Below are 21,754 nucleotides of genomic sequence, written 5' to 3'. Positions count from 1 at the left end.
AATGACCCTCAACATTAGCATGCCATATCCACGGAATTAGATAAACCAAATAAACAATAGTCTTGAATACTACTATATTCAGGTGAGGCAATAGAATCCCAGATTAAATCTAGAATAGTTCAGGTAAAATTGTGCTGGGGCAGGGTTTAAAATCGATTGAACAAAACAAATTATTCATAGGGTAAATTACTCTCATGGACCAATAGTTAGGGAATAGAAGGGAGGGAAGAAGGACAATACTGACACATAGGTTTTGACATTTCAGCATGGCTTCATCTGCACTCCATCCAGTTTTGGCTTGAAGTGCTGGAATGCTCCTGGAAAGTCAATTGTGTGTTTAAATCCCTCGTCATCTAGTCCTACGAGCCAGAAGCTCTCAGTACACTGGGAAGACTGGAAGCCAAACCCCTAGAAGGTCACAGGGTCACACAGGAAGTCCTTCCTCAGATCTATCCGGTGATAGACGTGCAGCTACTGATTACAAACACACACACACACACACACACACACACACACACATGCACACACTCAGACACCATGCAACTCATACTGCAGTACACACAAAAGTTGTCCTTATTCACATACTCACAGACACTTCAGAATACAACACTCAAAAACACTTCTTATGCTCAAAAAGGCCGATGCAACGGAAAACCATTGTCAGATACTAGGAATGACTGAAGCCTGATCATAGAGAATACTTCTTGGAGGACAATGAGGCAGTGACATCATAGTGAATCATGATAACATGTAATAATGGCAGTCAACAAAGTGATACAGTCCCTTGAATCCCATTTGGAAAGATCTTGGGGTCTATAGGTCCTAAAGATAGGAGTTTTTAGCTCTGAATGGTCATATGTAAGACGTTATTAGGCATCCTTGTGGGTGTGTCAGGAATATGGTTGTTGACGTATTTCATTTGCAGGAGGTGGTCATGTTGCCGGGGGGAATGGGGAGACAGTTATTGCTGTTTGAGTATTGCTTTCCATCAGATGGATAATAACTAGCGGCCAGGCTAGTTATTGCTGCTCACTGATATGATCTGGCAGAATGAGGGTGTCCTCTGGACGGACACAGATTCACTGGTCTGCACATCGCCTTCAATCCCCCAACCCTGGACCCTGGGAGATGCTTCCCAGCAAAGATGAAGGGGTTCCTGTAGCTCAGGTTAACCAACACTTGTGGTCTGGTAGTGTGGACATTGAAGAGTGTTGACTAGGATTAAGAGAGAAAACACCAGGCTTCCACATTCGAACTCTGGGGAGACAGGAGGTTCCTGATGCACTAGAGGTGAGATGAGGCAAGAAGGAAGTCAGAGTAGGAAGAAAGGAACATTTCACTGGCTGTCCCATCCAAACACACTGATATTACAAGCTGTAGCATCATAGGGCTGCGTCCTCCTGATCGTCCTGGGATACCCAGCTGTGTTCACATGGTTTGCTGAGTGGAGTGAGGTCGGGCAGGGTTCATCTAATAGGATACTTTGCAGCACATTGGTATCGCCATAGCAGTCACTCTGATTGGTTTAGCATCCATTGATGATTGTAGCTCAGATTGTTTTTTTGCAAGAGATATGAGGTACAGAGAAGCTGATAATATGATGTGTGATAATGTATGTGAACTGTAGATAACAATAAACATTTAAAAATGAATGCAGAGCTGTGAAACAGAGTCCACTGCTTCATTACAAGTGTCCAGACAGGCAGACCATTGGATGATGGGGGTCATTTCAAGCCTCATGAGTGAAAAAAAACGGCCGAATGAAAATAGGCCCTACATTCAACTCCCAACGTTTTCCAAGCCAGTGGGCATGAGCACTTAGCTTGAGTCCTTTCATAATCCCTTACATTCAAGTGAACGCTAAACACGTGAGGCCTGGTTCATGCAATGACAAAAAGGGCGGAGGGGTGATAAAATAGCATTACATCATCACACATTGTAATAATCCAAAGGCATTAGAGGGGGGTTAATTGAACGCGTTTGGGGCATCGATCGGTGAATATCGGCAGGCTTATTTTCACCTTACACAACTGGCAAGGAAAACAGTATCATACATTCGCAAACGCTCCAGGGTGCGGGTTTTTAAAGCACATTTTAAAATGAAGAGAGATGGTGGGGGGAGAATCTCGCTCCGGCTTGATTTCTTTCCTTCGTGTCTGTGGAGGACTCAAGGCGCGGATCAGAGAGCGTCCGAGCTATTTTTAGCTCTCTGTGGTTGTTTAGCTTTCCACGCACGTTCGGAGTGCAGCGAGACGCGATGCTCCAGCCTCAGCCGGCCTTCGTTGTGGAAATGGCTGCATCTTTGTTGGCCCCATCTCTCTTTTCTCTACCCATGCGACACATTAGCACAAACACGTGAGTTCTTAATCTGCTGTGCTCGTTTACGCACGCACGCACTGTGGCACATCTTTAATAGTCTAATAATAATAATCTCCTCTCGTGTGAAGATAGAAAAGCTCACATCAACAAAAGCTCTAGAATGCTAAAACCGTATACACATTCTATGTACAGCTGTTGACTGCCAAGCGACGCATCCACTTGTCACAGCGCCATCGGCAGACCAGGGCGTGGCTCGGCCTGGACCAGCGGGGGCACGAGGGATGGAACACGTTGGGTGGCGGCTAGTATATTTCATAGGGGGAAGACACTGAGACACGTTGCCCGTTGTGGAGCATAAACAAATACTGCCAGCGCCATCCAGCCAGGCCATTGATAGACTTCACAGCTCTTGCAGTTGCCTGAGCTGTAATACTGTGGCTGAAACAAGCCCTCTACACAGAGCCATGCAAATGACCCCCCTACCCCTCCTCCTTCTGCTGCTGCTGCTGCTTGAACTGGCCTCCCCACAGAGCAGTGTAGCAGCCAACACCCAGGGCACCTGCCTCCCCACCAGGGTCAGACATCACTGGGGGTCCGTGTCCGGTGGGCCACGCTGGCTGGCACACACCCGCAGCACACCAGCCACAGGGCCTTCTGGATCTCCTGGTTCCGGAAGGCGTAGATGACGGGGTTGATGACGGAGTTGTAGGTGGCAGGCACCAGGGTGGCGTAGGTGTAGAGCGGCGGGTAGGTGTAGTCTGCGATGAGCGAGTACACCGTGAAGGGCATCCAGCAGGCGGCGAAGGTGCCCAGGATGATGGCCAGCGTGGACACGCCCTTCCTGGTGGTGACGTAGTGGGGCGTGGCCGCCAGGAAGTGGTGCTGCAGGGCGATCTGGTGGGCGTGACGCATGACGATCTTGCAGATCTGCACGTACAGCTGCAGCATGAGGCCGAACAGGAACAGGAAGGAGACGGAGAGCACCGCCACATTGTTCTTGGTCAGCGGTCTCACCACGCTACAGGTGGACTCCTCGTCCAGACAGTTGACCCCGGTGACGGGCAGCAGGCCCAGGCAGAGGGACAACCCCCACAGCAGCACCAGCATGGTGTAGGTGAACGCAGCCGTGCGCTCCGAGTTGTAGGTGAGAGCGTAGTACAGAGACAGGTAGCGGTCGATGGTGATGGCCAGCAGGCTGAAGACGGAGGCGGAGAAGGAGGCCACCACCAGGCCCACGGTGAGCAGCTGGGCCGAGTCGGACTGCAGCAGGTAGGCACAGGTGAAGTGAAGCACCAGCCCCAGCCCGGCCAGCAGGTCTGCCAGGGCCAGGCTGCCGATCAGCAGGAACATGGGCGCTCGCAGGGCAGAGTTCTGCCAGATCACCAGCACCACCAGGGCGTTCTCGCAGGCGATGAGCGTCCCCGAGGAGCACAGCACGATGTCCCAGGGGTTGACCAGGAGGGGGAGCTGGCTGGGGGGGAGGGAGTCTGCTGGTGAGAATGTCCCCATGGTTGTGTTTTCCAGTGGCCCCCCACCACTGCTAGCCCACCCCGTGGGGTCAGGGGTTAGCCAGCTGGGTGTGACTGGCGGCTCGTCACTCATTGTACCTCCCGTCTGAAAATAAATGTTAAGTGCAAACATTGTGATAAGGTACAAATTCATGCAAATTTCTGACTTCATGTGGTTTTAAAACAATAGTTCTCCAGAGAACTATTGGGGTAATCTCTGTTTAGGTTTTTTTCGTCTTCTACAGGTTTAAGTTTGGGAAACTAACCTTAACCCTGCACTATTTTGGAGGTTACAAATTGATTTACACCTATAACTGCTCCTGTTGTCTGGCATGGCACTCAACACAATGAGAGGTCAGCACAGTTTAAAACAAAAGGAGCAAGGTCTGAACTCTGTTTATCTAAGCCTGTGGAAAAACAAGAGGAAAAACGACAGAAACTACAGCTCTGCTCTCACAGGTTTCCAAGAGAAATAACACGCATCATGTCCTCAGCCTAAGAACAGACTTTATTCAAAATAGTCAGAGGCCGCCATCTGTGGCTACCCACATTCAATCGTATTTCAACTGGTGTCTCATGCTTGAGGCCTCAAAAACGGACTCATTTGAACAGGAGGATGTTGAAACAACATCCTGCGTGCATGTTAATGTCCTCATTTTATAATACATTGTGACATTTTTTTTTTAAACAAAACCTAAAGCCTTGACTCAGATGTACCATCCTGAGAGAAACCCCCCACAGCCTTCTTGTGATGATTTGATGAATGCAGGTGTTATGGCATTAAGCCACAGATTGCCTGAGGATGGATATTAATAACCTCCTGCCGGTACCGGCCGGTAATATTTCACATCTTCAATGCACGCGCGACTGCTGTTTCTTGGACTCAACCTCTGTGCACGAAGACTATTGAATACAATAAACAGCTGTTTTGGGGTCTATGGTTGATTTCTGAATTTATATGTGATGATAGCCTATAAGAAAATTATATCACAAGAACAATCATTAAGATACAAAAAATCTAAAGAAGTACTTGATTTAAAAAAAATGCTTTCTTTCTTTCAGTCCAGTCCATATTCACATTCAACCAACGTCACACTCAAAGATGCATTTGCCTACCTTAAAACTGAGGTAAGACGCCCGTCTAGATGGAATGACAACCCTGTGTTATCATGTTCTTCTTAGTTTATGATGGCGGCAGGTGCGGCACCAGGTGCCAGATTCAGCACCGGGGTGTTGCTTTTCTCTGAAGCGGTGATGGAACAAGAAAAGCAGAACGGTTTTTCCATTCAACAGAGCATCGCTTTGGACTGCGGCTGTGCAAGAAGAGGCAGCGAGGAGAGCAGCGGGAGGAGGTGATGGGGAGGGGGGTGGTGGTGGGGGTGTGTGTGTGGGGGGGAGGGGGTGGGAGTGGGAGCGCTGGAGTCCCTAACGGGCCAGACTTGGAGACGGGCTGTATTGAACAACAACCCGTCTCGGAGGATAACAGCTCAATACCAATTCTCAACTGTCTGCATGCTCTCAAGGGCGCAGACATTAGCCTATAGATGCATTGCGCGTGCTTTAGCGCGCGCGCGTGATATTGGGTACAGGTGCAAATCTATAAGCAAATATGAACTTGACCACACGTTATTGGCACTATATGGAGTCAGTGCTTTAGTTTTGTATTTCAGTTGTGTATTAAAACCGCCGTTGCAGTGATGCTGTTAGTTTTCACGTCTTTTTTCACCCTTGTCCCCTGAGACGCTCAGCTATTCTGGTCCAGTCTGTTCTATTAACAGTTACCATGATCTGTGTCACCCACATCCAGCCCCTTCTTCATCCCTTTTCTGTCCATCATCTTCAGTCGATACCCATATCTTTTTCTCAATGTACCAAAATGCTTTAACTTGCATGGCACGTTAATGAAAGGAAATTAAACTGCTGAATGTCACACACGCTGACTTAAAAACAGTTGCCCACAGATGACAAAAACAAACGAAAAGCATGAAAAGTTCGATTTTTTCAGTACCCGCTTTGCGGAAGCATTATATCTGAGTCTAAATGTAATTTAAAAATCACAATGCAGTAAGGTGTCGTTTCTGATTAACTCCACTGCGGGGCAATGTTGAGCGTGTATGAGTCATCGTCAGAACCCACACGCGCGAACGAGCACAAATGATAAAGACAATACTATTTTGTGTTTCCTTGTGAATCATCAGACTGTACGTCTATGGTTTGACGACAACAAAAGACAAAATACAATGTGTTATATGCATCTGTTTATATTTATTTTTCTTTAAAACAGAAAAGGATTTCACAATAGGCTGTTTCGAGCAAACCCTCACATTAAACTTGCCAACATCTACAAAACGGTATCAAAAGTGCACCATAGTGTCAATACGTCTTCTCATCAGGTTCCAACATTTTCCTATGATAATATCTTTTTCTTGCAATATTTATACAAATACCATTCTGTACACTGTAGAAATACACAACCTGCAATGTTCTATACTCCACACACAGGCTCCCCTTCTCTACCCCCTCTCTCTCTATCCACAGTCCACTGGTCTGAGCCCCAGGTAGCATTGCAGAGTTACAGTGTGTGGGAGTGCAGACACCTGGTCAATAGTACAACATATGAATCGTTAAATACCCCCCCAGCCCCCCTCCCCTCCCCCCATGCTAAAACCAGAGCGTCATTCACACAGCCTCTGTACAACCCTCTTTGTATATGTCTTTAAACTCTGACGACACCTTGACGCTGTCAACTCAACCTTGACACCCCTCTTCCCATCCTGCAGCCCCCTCTCCGGCCAGGGGGATGGATGCGGGAGGGGTTAGGGGCGGGGGCAGGCAGGTGGGTGGATGGGTGGGTTGGGTGGTGTAGGGGTGCAGGTTTGGTCTGAGGCTGGGCTGCAGGGTCTCTTTCTTACGACAGGTCTGAATAACACCTGTGCAGGTATGACACCATAAGGGCTACGTGGACCATCCACCTCCCGCTGGGGTACAAAGCTTTTTTTTATATTTGTATTTTTTTCGTCTCCGCCTGCCCAACGGAGGCTCTCTCCTCCAGGTTCAGTCTCTGGACTGGTAGAAGAGGATGTATCCAGACTCTGAGTTCTTGGAGATCTCAGAGGTCAGCCCGTAGAACTCCTCTATGGCTTGAGCATCGATTTTCTACCAAGGGAGAAAGGTGACACCGCTCAGCAGGGGGTCAGACATGGACATTGTACAAGGTCGTAGAGAAGAGGTAGAGGAACACACACTGGTGCACACAGTACATATATACTAACATCAGACACTCCTCCATCGTTTACCGTTTACGACAGACACAGCTGCACCAAGTAAGCCTTCAGAGACCTGGTGCTGGCGAGAATTCCTAGCAGTCATGTGGCTTTACACTGAACTAACAAACTTGTTATGGACTTAAGATGGATTTTTTTTTGTATTCATCTTTAATCTAGAAATAGAACATTAGGGAAACGGATTAACAGTAACTCACCTCTACGATGTCATCGTCAAACAGCAGCCAAAAGTCGTGACTCTTTACAATGGCGATGTAGTGCCCTCGGTTTGGACCGCTGCAGAGAGAGAGAGCGGCACTCAGTAAAACAGAATACTACTAAGTCTGTGGGAAACCTGAACCACCTTGACATTGAAATGTCATTCATTTGGATGAGAAAGAGTAAAAAGACAGACAGTCTATTTGTGGTCATCTCTATATGGAGGCCAGTTAGACACCACATTGCGCTCACCTTCAGTGTCCTGCAATATCAGTGACAGCAAAAAGGAAAAAGAGACTCCTAAACTAATTCTGCCAATACCTTTTCAAATCATCAAATGACGACAATAACCGAAACCCACGACAACTGTTAAATAAATAAAAAAGCTTCAGATGTGTACTAGCCACAGTGTTAAAAAACAGCAATCCACCCACCTCCCACAGTGCACCACGACTGCGACAAGGTCGTACAGCCTCTCTGGATTGGTGGCGTCTCCGGAGGTGTTGAAGAGGCGGAGCTCTAGCGGGAAGACGACACGATAGGACAGTTTGGTGTAGCGCTGCAGCTGCTCCATATACTTGAAGCGCTTGAGATGCAGGGCCAGGATCATAGGCAGCTTCTTCACTCTCATCCTAGCAGGGGACCGGGGGGACATTTTACATTTAGTCATTTAGCAGACGCTCTTATCCAGAGCTACTTACAGTAAGCACAGGGACATTCCCCCGGAGGCAAGTAGGGTGAAGTGCCATGCCCAGGGACACAACGTCATTCGCACGGCCAGGAATTGAACCGGCAACCTTCTGATTGGTAGCCCGATTCCCTAACCGCTCGGCCATCTGGGTTAGAGCGGGTCAGACCGGCACAAGACATGGATAGTCTACCCAGACGCCTGGTGTCAACTGACCTTTTGTGAGCCTCCTGTTTGCTTCTACATTCTTCACAGTAGTACTTATACTCACTGCAGAGGGTCTCCGTGTTACTGAAACCTCTATAGCCAGGAGCAGAAATAATCAGACGAGAGTTCATTAGTTTTATGTTGAGCTCTGTGAGGATATTAGTATGCAGTGAGGGTGTGTGGAGGGTAACATCCTGACATGGTGTTGTTGTTGTTACCTAAGGCAGTGTGTGATGGAGGTGTTCTGTTCCACATCCACTGACAGGTCCAAAAAGTCCTCGTCTTTGCTGCTAATCTGACAGGGAGACAAGACCAAGAGTACATCTGGGAAATTCCAAAATAGACACGGTGCCATAAAAAAACAACAACACTTCCAGTAACTATAAATGGAGATAGCAGATGGAAACAGGCGGGGGGGCGTGGCTTACTGTTTCGCAAGTGAGGCAACGCGTCTCATTGGTCAGCGTGCCTTGGAAGATCTCGTGGACCCAGGTTGGGGCGGGCGCGGCGTTGCTGTTGTTGTTCTGGGAGTCCAGCGTTCCGTTGGCAAGGCGACCGTTCTGCTTATCCTGCTTCCTCTCCTCCTGCAGCAGGTCAGCGATGGTGTTCAGCAGGTAGTTCAGGAACTCATGGGCATCCTGCTGCATGTAGTTATCAAACAGCTCTGCAGGGGGGGGGGGGGGGGGGGCAGACAAGGGCGAGGTGTGGAGGAAGCGAGAATTATTTTGAGACGTCAAGTTTATTTGAGTCTATCACATCCTCTTACTTGGTAGTCTTGCTTCCTCCTTTCTGAAACCTGCACATCGGAAACCTAAGATGTTCCCCATAGCCATCCTCGGCCCTTGAACCACAACAAAAAACAACCCTCCTCTTACCGTTCTCCTTGCGTAGTCGTGTAATGAACTTCTTCGGAGGGATGACCCCCACCTTCCTCTTCTGGTTGGCAATGCTGTGAAACAGGTCCGCCAGGCAGGAGAGCAGGTTCTCCTTACGCCGCGGTTGGCTGCGGTACGCCAGGATCTTCTCCCGGAATGGACGGCAGAAGTACAGGGCTTGGAGCACCGAGTTACAGTAACAGGTGTTGCCAAACTAGATGGGGGCAAAACACACGCACGTAACCACGGGATCGATCACGAGACTCCATGGGGCCAAGACAAGGATTATTGCTGTGTGTATAATATTAACAAGCAAAAAAAAAAAATTGTGTGAACTATAATCATACACTTTACTATTTTAATGCCATGTTTGCTTACATTGACCAATCCGAAGTAGTGCTCATTGACTGGAAACTGCTCTGAGCCAATCTCTTTCTCCAGAGCGGAGGCATTGGCGCCCTGGAATACAAGTAGTAATAAATGATTCCAAAACATGTTTCATCAACACCAAAAGTTCGTCCTTAACAACTATTATACAGTAACTTTTGTGCGTCTGCTAAATAAATAGATTTTAGTTTCCACACCCGTAGCGTACTATAATCTGAATCGGGCCTACTGCCCTGCCTCTTACTACCGGTAGGGAAGTTTATTCCACATTCACACATCAACGAAAGAAGCAAAGTCAAAACTACTTTGAGATAAAGAACTCTTGAATTGGATGTCGCGATTAGCCCAACTACCTTAACCAACTACCCCAAACCCTAACCCTGGCTGGAAGGACTGGATAATCTACCTGCCAAGAGAGTTGCGCAGCTGGTCACGTACATTAGCTAGTCATTTTCTGCGCTTGTTAAAGGGTTGTGAATTCTATAAATAGCCAGCGCTTACGAGGTATTTAAGGTGGCTTGATTAATTGCAGAAATCGAAGACGTAATAACCAAATCACAGAAGCTAGCAACTCTGACCGAAAAGCCAGATAGCTAGCTTTGTGGTTTAAGGCTAACTTAGTCATCGTGATCTTGCAAGCCAGCTAGATCGTTTACCTGGAGAGAGGGGGATAGTGATACATTTGTTAAAAAATGTTTCACTTTCTTCCGTGGAGCCTGACACACACCACAAGCCGAGGGTTGGGGTGAACTGAGTCTCTCAAATCGAAGTAAATTGAACGACTCATTAAAAACATTGTTTATCTAGCTAGCTAGCTAGCTGAGTACTAGCCATCTACAAGCGGGGGCAGACGCGATTCTGCCAGGTGCAGAAAAGCCGCAGCAGAGCAATGCGGTGCGGTCAGTGGGTCAGTGCAGAATGAAGATGGGCATAAGCATTAACGCTGTAATTTATCATGTTCACAAATTAATCGCTGGTCATAGTACACTTAATATAGCACCAGGTTTGCATTTTTAAAAACGGGCCTAGTATGACAACTGAAAACGTTTGCTTACAACGTGAGGCGAAAAACAAGAGTGTCATCAGAGTGGGCGCGAGCAAGGGAAAACTGACTGCCTTGCTTGGCTAGCAACAGAGAGCACGATTTTGACAACGTTCTATGTCACCCAGGCTAATAATAATACATCAGCGAGTGTCTTATAACCCTAGGGTCAGTTTACAATTTGTAAGAAAATGTCATCTACTCACCATGGTACAAAAAGAGGCAAATTTGGAAACTGTCATTAGGATTTCCATTCGCCCAGCGCCATCTTCCACCCAATCACCGCGCGGAGACGAGGAGGACTCCCTCGTGAGTGCTCTGCTGGATTTGACGATAGAAGCTCCCCTTGGTCTTAGCGCCGTGCAAGAAAAGCTTTATTCGACTCCAATGTATGTAGTGTGTACCATCGTACAAACTACATAATCCTAGGAACAAAATGTAATGTTTGGCATAGTCCACGTTATATTACAAAGAAATGGATGTGACACAGAACTACATACGTAGTTACCGTCTACAAAACAAATTGTCCCTCCGCCCCGTCACTTTGATTATTAATGCCAGCACTAGAACTTCCCAGGTAGGCTAATTCTACACGACTGATTTGCGCAACAGCTGAGACATTCTTGACGTCGTCAACAAACCAAAGAAAAAAACTGTACAAAATTAAGCAGTTGATATCTGATTCGAGACCAGCGTATCTGGTCCCCGTTCCGTGCACTGCGCGTCATGATACAATTCGAAACAGACCTTAGATCTCTGTTTTCTATTTCAGCATTTTGCTCAGGCGACCTGAACGTACTCCTAAAATGTATTTCAGAACACGACTTCCTGCCTCTCCAATCTCTCTTTCCGCCGTACCCGCCATCTTGAAAGCGAACGGGGGTAAGATGTGCTCCGCTTTTTAAAGTCATTTAGACGTTAAATTTCATTCTAATTGCACAGCAAGTTGTTGTTATAAGCTTTTTAAATGCGATTTACACCAGTGTAGTGAAACTGGTCTTCGTAGTACGTCGCAATGTAACACAATTACATGAAAATCGAGTGGTGAGAGTAGCGTGGCGTACCATGTGGGCCCAGCCAATGTAAGAAAGCCAGTACGGTAGTCAGCGATGGCTGAATAGTTAGCTAGCTCAATGCATAATCCAACTCGAAATGATCAGTTAGCAGTGGCGATTCACACGGCGAACGTTATTGTGATATTCAGGACTGTAATTGTTCGCTTGTGTGTTTGGTAACGACTGGCTATTCTAAGCCGTCGTTGTGCAAATAACCGGCTTTTTCTAATGCTTGCCCATTGTCGGTAGTCGCCTGTTTTAAAAGAATCGGTAGTCTGACCCAAGTCAACATTTCTTTCTCAGTATTAAGGCATCATGACGAACACCAGAGGCAAGAGGAGGGGGACGAGGTACATGTTCAGCAGGCAATTCCGCAAGCATGGTGAGTGTTGCATCCTAAAATACTGATCATTACATCTGATACTGGCATGTCAAAAAAGACGGAGATTTTTACACTGTCCTCTGTCTTCAGGCCCAATTCCGCTGTCCACGTACATGCGCATTTACAGGAAGGGTGATATTGTCGATATCAAGGTATGAGCATGTTTAAATGTCGGTTTTGAATGTTGAGGTTTTTTTTTAAGCCGTCCTATTTAACTTATTTAATGCGTGGCCATTGGCATTGTCAGATTGTATTGCTCCTGTACAAGTCAAATGTCAGCCTTGTTGATTCTGAGTGTCTTAACTGCTTTTCATTTCTCCAGGGAACAGGAACGATCCAGAAAGGAATGCCCCATAAGTGTTACCATGGCAAGACAGGCAGGGTCTACAATGTAACCCAACATGCTGTGGGCATCATTGTAAACAAGCAGGTTAAGTAAGTACAATGGAACCAGGGGAGGGAAGATAAATATACTTTTACTTCAACATTAGTTAGGTTGACAACATTTAATTTAAACAAGGAACATGCCTAAGAACCCCATCTTCACTTTGCCACCAGGGCGTTTCTGTGTCTGAAGTGGTCATTCATGTGGGGGACAAAATCCCTCCTTAGACACCCCTGTTTTACACCTGGTTAGGTGCCTGGGTTGTTCACAAGGAGACAAATCACTTAAAGCTTTGACTGCTACACATTGTCCTCCACCAGATGTTTGAGAGAGCCCTGTTTGTTTACCCTAACTCACCATCACTGCTCGTTCTGTGTTCAGGGGCAAGATCCTGGCCAAGAGGATCAATGTGCGCATTGAGCATGTGAAGCACTCTAAGAGCAGGGACAGCTTCCTGCAGCGCGTCAAGGAGAACGAGAAGAGGAAGATGGAGGCCAAGCAGGCGGGAACATGGGTTGAGCTGAAACGCCAGGTATGTGAACAGAGGGACTGTTTTCCACACACGACTTGTTTCAGCCTCCCAAATATAAAAGTTGGTTCCATGTCCCCTGCAGTCGAACATGATTGAGTTGTGGAGATGGAAGGGGAAGAATTTATTCAAGGGAAGAAAGAATAATTTGATTAGTATTGCAGTTTGGGGCCCAGGGACCACACTGGTTCAACTCTTGTGGCTAGGAAAGATGTGTACACAGCTCTCAAATCAAAATGCTAATTCAATGATCCATGCGTTCCATACTAGTGTCGTAGTTAACGTTTTCATGGAAATGCCACGGTCGTCTTCTATTGATTGTTGAATGGAAGAGCCCATGTCTGTGTTCCTCCCCCAGCCTGAGGCTCCCCGTGACGCCCACTTCGTCAGCACCAAGAACAACGAGCCCCAGCTCCTGGAGCCCATCCCCTACGAGTTCATGGCTTAGATGCGCTGACCAAATAAAACTGTTTATACACACTGAATCCATGTGCCCTTCTCTTGTTGTGTCTTTGGTTGTGGTGCTGGGTGAACTAGCTGTACGTGCTGTTGCTCAGTGATGATTATCCTCCTTTGATCACGAAAGTGATGTGAAATTAAATGCACATTCTATTTCACCGGCGATCTGAGAGCAACCAGCACAACTGCTGAGAAGTTCAAAGCACCCCACATATACCTTTTCATTTAATATTTTAATTGATTATGGCTATCATAGTTTTATGAATGAACTGGAGATAAGTGCCATGCTCTGTTTAGCAGTGGCTCATACATCAGTAGTGACTCACTTCTACCATGACAGACCCTCTTATCTCTGTGATGAGCTAGATTTGCCCTTTATCTAGTTATGAAGGTTACACTGCCTACTCAATGCTGTGAATCATGAGAGTAATACAATTGACAGATTTTTTACCTTTGTGGCAGAATTGCTGTTATGTTGCTTTGACAGCAGGGGGCAGTGTGTATTAAGATATAGCGCATCCCCAACAAAACTAGTTCAGGGAAACCTGACTTGGTGTAAAGCTGTTTAAACTCAGACACAAGCAGAACGTGAACAGTTCTTAGGGATCTGTTAAGAATAATTCGATAAATATCCCCCTTTGTTTCATCAAGTACAAATGACAGCATTGGTGCTGCTTGCATTCTGCCTACAGTGTTGCCTTATTTGTTACCTTTGGATGAGGGGCGTAGCCAGAATAATCTTTTTGGGTAAGCCTAGAAAAATATGGATAAGCATCTTTTCAGTTTTTTTTACTTATTTACTTTGCGATGTGCACCCGGTGCATAATTTTTCGGAGATATTTTCGTTTTTGGGTAGGCCTGTGCCTACCCGCGGCTACACCCCTGCTTTGGATAGTGGGACTTTTGTCTTAAGCAATGTCTTGTGGTAGGTCCAGCAATAGGTGGGTATACTCTGAGCAGGCAGTGTGTGTGTCGTAGGGACCACCCCTGTCCTATCTTGACGTGTGCTCTTTAATCAGTGGAGGCTGAATGGCTGACTGGGTATCTGACAAATATGTTATCTCATCCCTCTTCGGTACTTTACTCAATATTTACTCTAATTAGGACCAGTTTGCAGAGATAGGAGCAGCAGCTGGGGAGAGTGAGAGGAGAGACGGTGTGTACTGAATCTCTACACGGATGACAGTGACAAGCTTGAGGAGAGAGAAACAATGTCATTTAGATGGAATATTTCAGAAAATGTAATGGAACCCTGACCCCTGTCATCATTCCCTGAGCCCCCTACACCAGTATTTTTGGGTACACACCCACATAGGTTATATGTCCTCTTTGGTCAGCCCATGTCAAATATATCACTGCCCAACAACCTGAACAAACAGGATCAGGGGGCTCACAGAACCACCATATCAATGACATCAATCACTGGGCAGGTGACAGCCAAAGCCGCTATTGATCAGTGTAGACTGCAGTGGGCCTATATGGTACTCTGATAACAGCCAGGGGTGTTGGGAATCCGCCTGGTAAGTGTTCAGAGTGATGTTTACTTGTTGATGGCACTGATGAACTTTATATCCCGCGTGAAAGTCCTGAATGTTATAGTTTCACAGTCCATCCATGCCTTACTAGTCCAGGTCAACCAGTCTATAAGGTATTTTGTGTGTGAATCTGCTCTCTCAGACAGGATAGGCCTTCATCTGAAGCACTGACCTATGGGAGTCACTGAAGGAGAAAAAAAGTAAACATTCAGAGAGAATGAGGGAGGAGGAGGAGAGATGGGATGAGTGGACAAAAGCAGTGTAGCACTTTGAGCTCCTTAATCACACATGTTTGACACACACAGATTGAGTCTGTCAACTAACCTAGCAGCCTAGAGCAGTGGTATCGACCGTGTGTTACACATTAACCACACATACTTACAGCATACACACACAGACCTACTACTGATGCAAAGTGGGGGACATGCAGAGGAAGTGGGGAGATTCCCCAAACCATCTCTATTTGTCCTCCGTTGTACATTCTCAGTCTGTTCTGCTCTGTAAGCAGGGACAGACTGCCAGTGACTTAAGGTTCTCTTCATGTCTAATGCAGTGACATTGTTTGTGTTTGCGGGAGTGGGGAATAAATACAATAGAGATTTAAAAAAATCCCAGGCCAAACACTATCTCTGGCTGATAGGTAGAGAGATACTGTCTATGTGAGTTGGTGGTTATCAGTATAGACCATGGCCATACACAGATATGGGGCCCACTCTATTGATCCTGTCCCTGGCTGGGGGGGACCGGACAGGGACAGAGGGAGGCTGATAACCATGTCAACTGACCCAGGTCCGCTGACCCAAAGCGTGGGAGGGTGCAGAGGTAATGCCCCGGGCTTCTCAATAGGCCTCATTCAGAATAGTCAGTCAAAGGTTTCACATGAGATCATGACATGGACATATTTGGCTGGTATCTAATGTTTACCCTACAGGTAGATAGTCCTATTGGATTGTCAACTTCTCTCCTTGCCATTAATGAGTCCCTATTCCATCCTGGTTATTTTAGTACTAAGTCCTAAAGAATAGGCTAATTATTAACTATAGCCTCCATGTCTATCTATTAATCACATGAATAAAAAAATATATAGGTCTATTGTAAAGGACTTCGTTCAGACATGTTGATTAGAGCCGGATGCTAAGAATGTATTGAGAGTTACTTTTGTAAAGGGTGTGTGAAAAAGGATTACACAATGACAAGTTTAAATGAGACTAGTCTTCTATAAATTACAACAGACAGGACTGTATTGGGAAGTTGATAAGATTGCGACTAGTGCTGTAAATTCCACGTCATTGAGATGAAAAGAGACAGTCTCTAAACTTAGACTACACACAGACGGTAGGCAGAAACTGCAAGGAGCCTGGCTGACAGCTTTAAAGCCCAAATCAATCACTGTGTAAGGCAAGCCCGTAGACCGTAAAACACACACAAAACCATTCCATATAAATGATCAATGAACGATATCAATATGAACTGATAGCAAGTCCTAGGCTAGGCTGATGCAGACTTTTTGTTACCGAAATCAGTCTCTGTACATTCAACCATAATTAAAGCTACGAAGATAGTTTATTTACTGATCAAAACACTACCACGAATGGGATCGCATCTCTCCTTGACTGGGTCAGCCATCAAATAAAAACTGGTGGGCAGCCAGTTTTCCCAGTAAATGTACATGAAGAAAAATGGTCCAACGGTCAAATTAAATGATAGCTTTTTCAGGTGAACTGCCTCCACATACCCCACTTCAGGCTGTTAAGTTTCAGAATAGTCACCCCTTAAGAAAACCTAATTGGTATGACCCAATACAATAAATTATCTACAGGTGTGTCGCCTTGGGGTAGACCGTTAAACGTTCTGCCCCTTGTTTTGTTGTTGGGTAAAACACGATCATCTTTTCAGTTCTAAAGATGGGAGAAAGGTTACAAAGCCAGAGAAAATTTGCATGTTCATTTGTAAATTGTGAGAGCACATTTAGTAAGTCCTGGAAATTACAGGCCCATCTTTGCAAGCACACTGGTCTGGTGAGTAAGATGTCTTGTACTCCTATCGGCTTCACTCCAGTTAAAACAGCTGAACATGGCGATAGCGGGGGAGAATGTTATAAAATATGATCGCGTGGTTCTTGGTCGGTTCAAGCCGGAGGATGGCTTGTGTAATTATTGCCGTTTTCCCATTTTAACTACACAGAAACCATTCTCTTGCGAGACATGTGAAAAGAGTTTCTGTACCCGCTACCAACTCACTAGACATCAGCTGAGCCACAGTGGAGAGAAGCCGTTCAAGTGAGCCTCTAGAAACTTGGCATTTCCTGTAGTGACATGCAGTTGTGTGCACAGACCTTCCCCGTTCCATAACATGAGGCTTCTTCAACTGGTGATGTCTTGCTGTGAATAGTGACGTCCTCAACCTACAACTGATGCCTTTCCCTACTGTCCATCTGTGTTCTGCAGGTGCTTGGTAGAAGGATGCAGTGAGGCCTTTACCACTCATGCCAGCATGAAAAACCACATGACTCGGATTCACCAGCACCAGGAAAAACGCTTCAAGGTGAATGAAACGAACACCTTGGTCTCATGTATATTTCTGGATACACATTGGAACAGTTTCTATCATTGGGGAGTCTACCTACCTACCAGATCTTTCCTTACACAGTAAATTCAGTGTTAATTTAACACCAGGAGTGTTATTTTACTCTGAGAGTTTACATAGGCCCACATGATGATCCTGGTGTTAAATTAACACTTGTGCTGTGTAGGAGAATGTACAGCTGCATAATACTCTTGATGACTCATGGGTTGGACACTTGTCACTCACACTGAAGTGCTAAGGCTCAATGCCCGTTTTCTGTTTTAGTGTGACCATCTGGGCTGTGGGAAGGATTTCAAAAAGAAATATCAACTGAGCACCCACAAGTGTGAACACTCCCAGCTTCTGCCTTTTCAGTGAGTATGCCCCACGCTGCCTTCTCTGCATGTGGCCAGATCTGCAACACGGTTTAACATCTCTCTGCTCTTTCTCAGCTGCAACGCGGAGGGCTGTAAGAGAGAGTTTCCTACTTCACGAAAGCTACGGTGCCACGAGAAGGTTCACAGAGGTGAGTAGCTGTGGGACTCTTGGATACGATAAGGACCACCGAAGTGGCAGGAACAAGTTTGGAGAGTTCATTGGGTTGTTGTTTGATTCCAGGTTACCCTTGTGAGGTGGAGGGCTGTCTCTTCCAGGGGAAAACCTGGACTGACTATCAGAAACACAGAAAGGAACACAGGGGTATGTAAATGCATCACCTATAGATTTTCTGCTTGCCTGTGGGTTGATATTTTGCCTGTTATTTGCCAAAAACTACTTTAAAAATACATTTTAGGGTATACCCATGGCTTGACTGCCTATATAAATATGTCCCCATATTGTGATGCTCTGTTTCTCTCTTCAGTCCGACTGCAGTGTGATGGCTGTCGTAAAAAGTTCTGGGAGGCTTGGTTTTTGCACCTGCACAAGCTGTGGATCCACTCGGGGGAAAAAAGTCTGTTCCGGTGCTCCAAGCAGGGCTGTGAGAGAACCTTCACCACACGCTTCAACCTGGACAGCCACGTGACGGGAGAGCACGAGCACAAGAAGGACTTCCGCTGTAGCCATCCAGGATGTGGCAAAAGCTTTGTGATGAAGGTGAGCTCTAATATTTAGTGTGTGGGTGTGGGCTTGATTAAAATCTTTAGATGCAGAAACTTTCTGAAATAAAGCAATCTTTCTCAGGAGAGCTTGAGGCGACATGGTGTGATGCATGATCCTGAAAAGAAAAAGTTGGTGAAGCAGGTAAACTTGGTGGCTAGATTAAAATGAAGTTTTTTGTTTTTTTTAGTTTACATATCCTTTGGTTTTTCTGCAGAAATCACAGCCTCAAAAGATGTCCACCGCCAAGAAGCCTAGCGAGTCAGTGACGAGGTCAACACAGGCACTAACCAGTGGACTAGCTAGCAGGCTACGCAATGCCAGTCTGGGAGACTGCACTCCATGACATGAGTGTGCTGTATGAAGGTGTCTTTCAAGGATGGGATGTTCCATTAACTCCATACATATTTTCAGTTCTAAAGTATCATTTTTGTTTACTAAATACACTATAGAAATAAACACTCACTACTGCAAAGTAACAGCCTGGCATGTTCTATAGTAATGAGGTTCTCTTGCATGTGCGCACACACAAAATTGGGCCACGGGTAGAATAAGTCATGGGTCCTTTGTGGGAACTCTTTAATAAACAAACAGCATAATACACATTCACACACGTATAAAAGTCCAGCGTAATGGACGGCTGGTCGTCATGGTGATGAGGCCTAAGGCTGTGTCCTGGGGGTGTGGTTTGAGCCCCGAGCATGTGACAAGTAAGGCCTGGGGACAATTCAGCTGGATGCAACGTGTACTATACTGCAGAAACACGTGGGTTATAGTTTGTGTTTATATACATTTTAGTTATTCTACTTGACGAAAAAAAAAAAATTCATACAGACTTTGATCTATGCAGAGCGTTTGTCTGGTGTTCTAGAACGTTGCGTCCACCTGAATACATCCCTGGTTTCTATTGCAGTCCAAAGAAGCACTACTGCCGTATGACTGTCTTCCAGTGACGCCCCTCTCTCCCTGCACCGAGGGGAGAGGGGCCAGCATGACCGTATGAACACAGCAGTGTCTCTGTGAGGGGGGGGGCAGTCATATGGCATGGCACAGTCAGTCCAGCCTTGTCTGATGTGATCTGGCCTGGTTGGGTCTGAGTCTAGAGCATTCTAGTGTAGTTTGGTCCTGTTGTAGTTTAGTCTAGTATGGCACAGTCTAGCCTGATTCAGCGGTCTGGCGTGGGATTTCCATATATAGAGCATTCTTGGCTTGGTGGTGGTCTGGGGTGTGGTGGGGCCTGGTTGGGGTCCCAGCTACGCCAGGCTGCCAGGCCAGGACACCACGGTGAGAGCCACGCGGCTACGCTGCTCCTTCAGCATAGGTACCAGAGCAGAGTGGCTCATGCCTGCTGTCGACAGCCCGTTAACGGCCACAATCATGTCCCCGCACCTGGAGGACGAAGAGGACAAAACGATAGTGTAGCTATAAATGCAGCACATTGTACTTCAGACCTGAATCCATATGAGTGACGATGTACAATGCTAAGTGAAATAACAATTGTAAGTTTTAAAACGTTTTTTTTTTTCGTTAATGTTCTGTGCTATTGAGTGACCGCTTATCAGTGCACAGATTAAAGAGGCCATGCGTTTTTAATCTTTGACATTCACAATCACTTACTTGAGACGACCATCGTAGTAGGCAGGGGTTCCCAGGACAATGGTCTTGATAAAGAATGCCTGGTTGCCGTGGTTTTCCTCGAATCCCCCAACGATGCTGAACCCCCAGCTACCAGGATGGTTTCTACGCAACACGATCTCATGACTACTGTGGAGGTAGCTGTAGGGAGGACAGAGAGGATAAAAATGAGCCCGATTTTTAGTCGGAGGGAGGAGGAGGAGGAAAGAAAGAGGGAGAGAGGTCCGAGGTCTTCCTCCGCATGTCAGACTGACAGTTGGACTGGGCCACCGGGATTCATGAAACCACATCGGTCTCAGATGATAATCCACAGCTGTTGATGTTTATATCACAGTTGGGCGAAACAAACAGAAAGATAATCCAGCGTATGAACAGCCACCTTACGTAATAAACACTCCCTCTTTTTTTACACACGCGTTCACAAACACACAAACAAAATACACGATTGGTATGGGAAGTCCACATGCTCAGTTGACACTGGCAAACGCACATCTCCTCCCCACGTCTTCACACGGGCTACGTCTCTACTAACCCAGGTGAGATGGCAAAGAACATACTGTAATGTACAGAAAACATCCATGGGAACAACCAGACAGATGTCTCCCTCTCATCCTCCTTACCTGGGCAGGCCCAGCCACATGACCCAGGAGGGGGACCAGCTGGCGTCGTAGTCGCTGTCATGAGTGTGGCAGTGTGGGGGAAGCAGCTGGTCCTCTGGCCCCTGACCCAGGCCCGGCTCCTCCACCAAGCTGACCTCCAGGGCCCTCAGCTGGACAGAGCAGGACGCCGCGCTGGCCTTCAGGGTGCCCACTGCCTCGCTGTGGCTCCGGTAGGTGAGATCCTGCCCGTTGATGCTAAGGAGCACATCACCTTGTGGAGGAGCGAGGGAGGACAAACACAAAAGACTACAGTTAGTCATTTAGCAGACGCTCTTATCCAGAGCGACTTACAGTAAGTACAGGGACATTCCCCCGAGGCAAGTAGGGTGAAGTGCCTTGCCCAAGGACACGTCATTTTGCACGGCCGGGAATCGAACTGGCAACCTTCAGATTACTAGCCCGATTCCCTAACCGCTCAGCCACCTGACTCCCTCCCGGGTTTATGGATGGCAAATCCCCTCAGGGCAAATGATCCGCTCACCTCTTTTGATCCGCCCGTCCCTGGACAGGCAGCCGTGGGGCTGGACGCTGGTCACAAAGATGGGCAGTTCGCCGCTCTTGCTGCCCCGCCCCCCCGCCACGGTCATCCCCAGGGACTCCTGAGGCTCTTTCTTCACAGTGATGTGTTTCTCCTTACAGGTGACACACTGGGACAGATCCTGCACACACACGCACACACACACGCACACACACACACACACGCACGCACACACCCACACACACATGCGCACACACACAAACGCGCACACGCGCACACGCGCACACGCGCACACACACACACACACACGCACACACACACACACACGCACACCGAGAAGGACAAGATACATGTTGGAAGTGCAAAAACATGCACTTCGATTATCACATTGTATTTTAAGACTATAATTCTGTGCTGTATATTGTTATTTTTCTATTCTGCTTCCTCTACTCCCATTCTATTTTCG

At 46.8% G+C, this 21,754-nt stretch overlaps 5 protein-coding genes across 5 annotated transcripts in view; 2 read left to right on the top strand and 3 right to left on the bottom strand.

Moving 5' to 3' along the window:
* Positions 1–275: 275 nt before the first annotated feature.
* gpr12 (G protein-coupled receptor 12) lies at positions 276–5,105 on the bottom strand. Its single transcript, XM_062479685.1, has 2 exons — positions 4,944–5,105; positions 276–3,933 (listed from the first exon to the last, which is right to left on the bottom strand). Exon 2 carries the CDS (start codon positions 3,919–3,921, stop codon positions 2,896–2,898), a length of 1,026 nt encoding a protein of 341 aa, XP_062335669.1. The 5' UTR covers positions 3,922–3,933; positions 4,944–5,105; the 3' UTR covers positions 276–2,895.
* Positions 5,106–6,072: 967 nt separating this feature from the next.
* usp12a (ubiquitin specific peptidase 12a) lies at positions 6,073–11,237 on the bottom strand. The gene is made up of 10 exons (XM_062479287.1): positions 11,017–11,237; positions 10,715–10,933; positions 9,458–9,538; positions 9,080–9,293; positions 8,633–8,868; positions 8,423–8,499; positions 8,214–8,297; positions 7,744–7,941; positions 7,309–7,387; positions 6,073–6,983 (listed from the first exon to the last, which is right to left on the bottom strand). Exons 2-10 carry the CDS (start codon positions 10,760–10,762, stop codon positions 6,882–6,884), a joined length of 1,119 nt encoding a protein of 372 aa, XP_062335271.1. The 5' UTR covers positions 10,763–10,933; positions 11,017–11,237; the 3' UTR covers positions 6,073–6,881.
* A 73-nt stretch (positions 11,238–11,310) lies between these two features.
* On the top strand, positions 11,311–13,339 carry rpl21 (ribosomal protein L21). The gene is made up of 6 exons (XM_062479288.1): positions 11,311–11,390; positions 11,867–11,945; positions 12,036–12,097; positions 12,268–12,380; positions 12,712–12,862; positions 13,218–13,339. Exons 2-6 carry the CDS (start codon positions 11,879–11,881, stop codon positions 13,305–13,307), a joined length of 483 nt encoding a protein of 160 aa, XP_062335272.1. The 5' UTR covers positions 11,311–11,390; positions 11,867–11,878; the 3' UTR covers positions 13,308–13,339.
* A 3,331-nt stretch (positions 13,340–16,670) lies between these two features.
* gtf3ab (general transcription factor IIIA, b) lies at positions 16,671–18,995 on the top strand. The gene is made up of 9 exons (XM_062479439.1): positions 16,671–16,871; positions 17,038–17,132; positions 17,301–17,397; positions 17,704–17,792; positions 17,871–17,944; positions 18,037–18,117; positions 18,281–18,513; positions 18,601–18,660; positions 18,734–18,995. The coding sequence occupies exons 1-9, from the start codon at positions 16,758–16,760 to the stop codon at positions 18,860–18,862; spliced, it is 972 nt and encodes a 323-aa protein (XP_062335423.1). The 5' UTR covers positions 16,671–16,757; the 3' UTR covers positions 18,863–18,995.
* A 680-nt stretch (positions 18,996–19,675) lies between these two features.
* The window catches only part of lnx2a (ligand of numb-protein X 2a), a 10,229-nt gene continuing 8,150 nt past the window's right edge, over positions 19,676–21,754 (bottom strand). Inside the window, exons 8-11 of the mRNA XM_062479432.1 lie at positions 21,292–21,469; positions 20,772–21,021; positions 20,134–20,292; positions 19,676–19,905 (exon numbers count right to left, since the gene is read on the bottom strand). Coding sequence (XP_062335416.1) covers positions 19,770–19,905; positions 20,134–20,292; positions 20,772–21,021; positions 21,292–21,469 — 723 coding nt within the window. The 3' untranslated portion in view covers positions 19,676–19,769. The remainder of the gene's footprint in view (positions 19,906–20,133; positions 20,293–20,771; positions 21,022–21,291; positions 21,470–21,754) is intronic.

The sequence above is a fragment of the Osmerus eperlanus genome, chromosome 15 (assembly GCF_963692335.1).
Source record: "Osmerus eperlanus chromosome 15, fOsmEpe2.1, whole genome shotgun sequence".
Classification (NCBI taxonomy): Eukaryota; Metazoa; Chordata; class Actinopteri; order Osmeriformes; family Osmeridae; genus Osmerus; species Osmerus eperlanus.
Note: the sequence above shows the minus strand (reverse complement) of the source record. Positions and strands in the feature narration are given on the sequence as shown.

Coding starts and splice junctions, on each gene's coding strand:
- gtf3ab (XM_062479439.1), top strand. CDS start 16,758: ATGGGAGAAAGGTTACAAAGCCAGAGAAAATTTGCATGTTCATTTGTA. Junction 17,793..17,870: donor TCCCAGCTTCTGCCTTTTCA/GTGAGTATGCCC, acceptor GCTCTTTCTCAG/CTGCAACGCGGAGGGCTGTA. Junction 18,514..18,600: donor GCAAAAGCTTTGTGATGAAG/GTGAGCTCTAAT, acceptor AATCTTTCTCAG/GAGAGCTTGAGGCGACATGG.
- gpr12 (XM_062479685.1), bottom strand. CDS start 3,921: ATGAGTGACGAGCCGCCAGTCACACCCAGCTGGCTAACCCCTGACCCC.
- rpl21 (XM_062479288.1), top strand. CDS start 11,879: ATGACGAACACCAGAGGCAAGAGGAGGGGGACGAGGTACATGTTCAGC. Junction 12,381..12,711: donor ATTGTAAACAAGCAGGTTAA/GTAAGTACAATG, acceptor TTCTGTGTTCAG/GGGCAAGATCCTGGCCAAGA. Junction 12,863..13,217: donor GGGTTGAGCTGAAACGCCAG/GTATGTGAACAG, acceptor TTCCTCCCCCAG/CCTGAGGCTCCCCGTGACGC.
- usp12a (XM_062479287.1), bottom strand. CDS start 10,762: ATGGAAATCCTAATGACAGTTTCCAAATTTGCCTCTTTTTGTACCATG. Junction 8,298..8,422: donor TCCATCACACACTGCCTTAG/GTAACAACAACA, acceptor TCCTGGCTATAG/AGGTTTCAGTAACACGGAGA. Junction 7,388..7,743: donor GTCGTGGTGCACTGTGGGAG/GTGGGTGGATTG, acceptor CTCTCTCTGCAG/CGGTCCAAACCGAGGGCACT.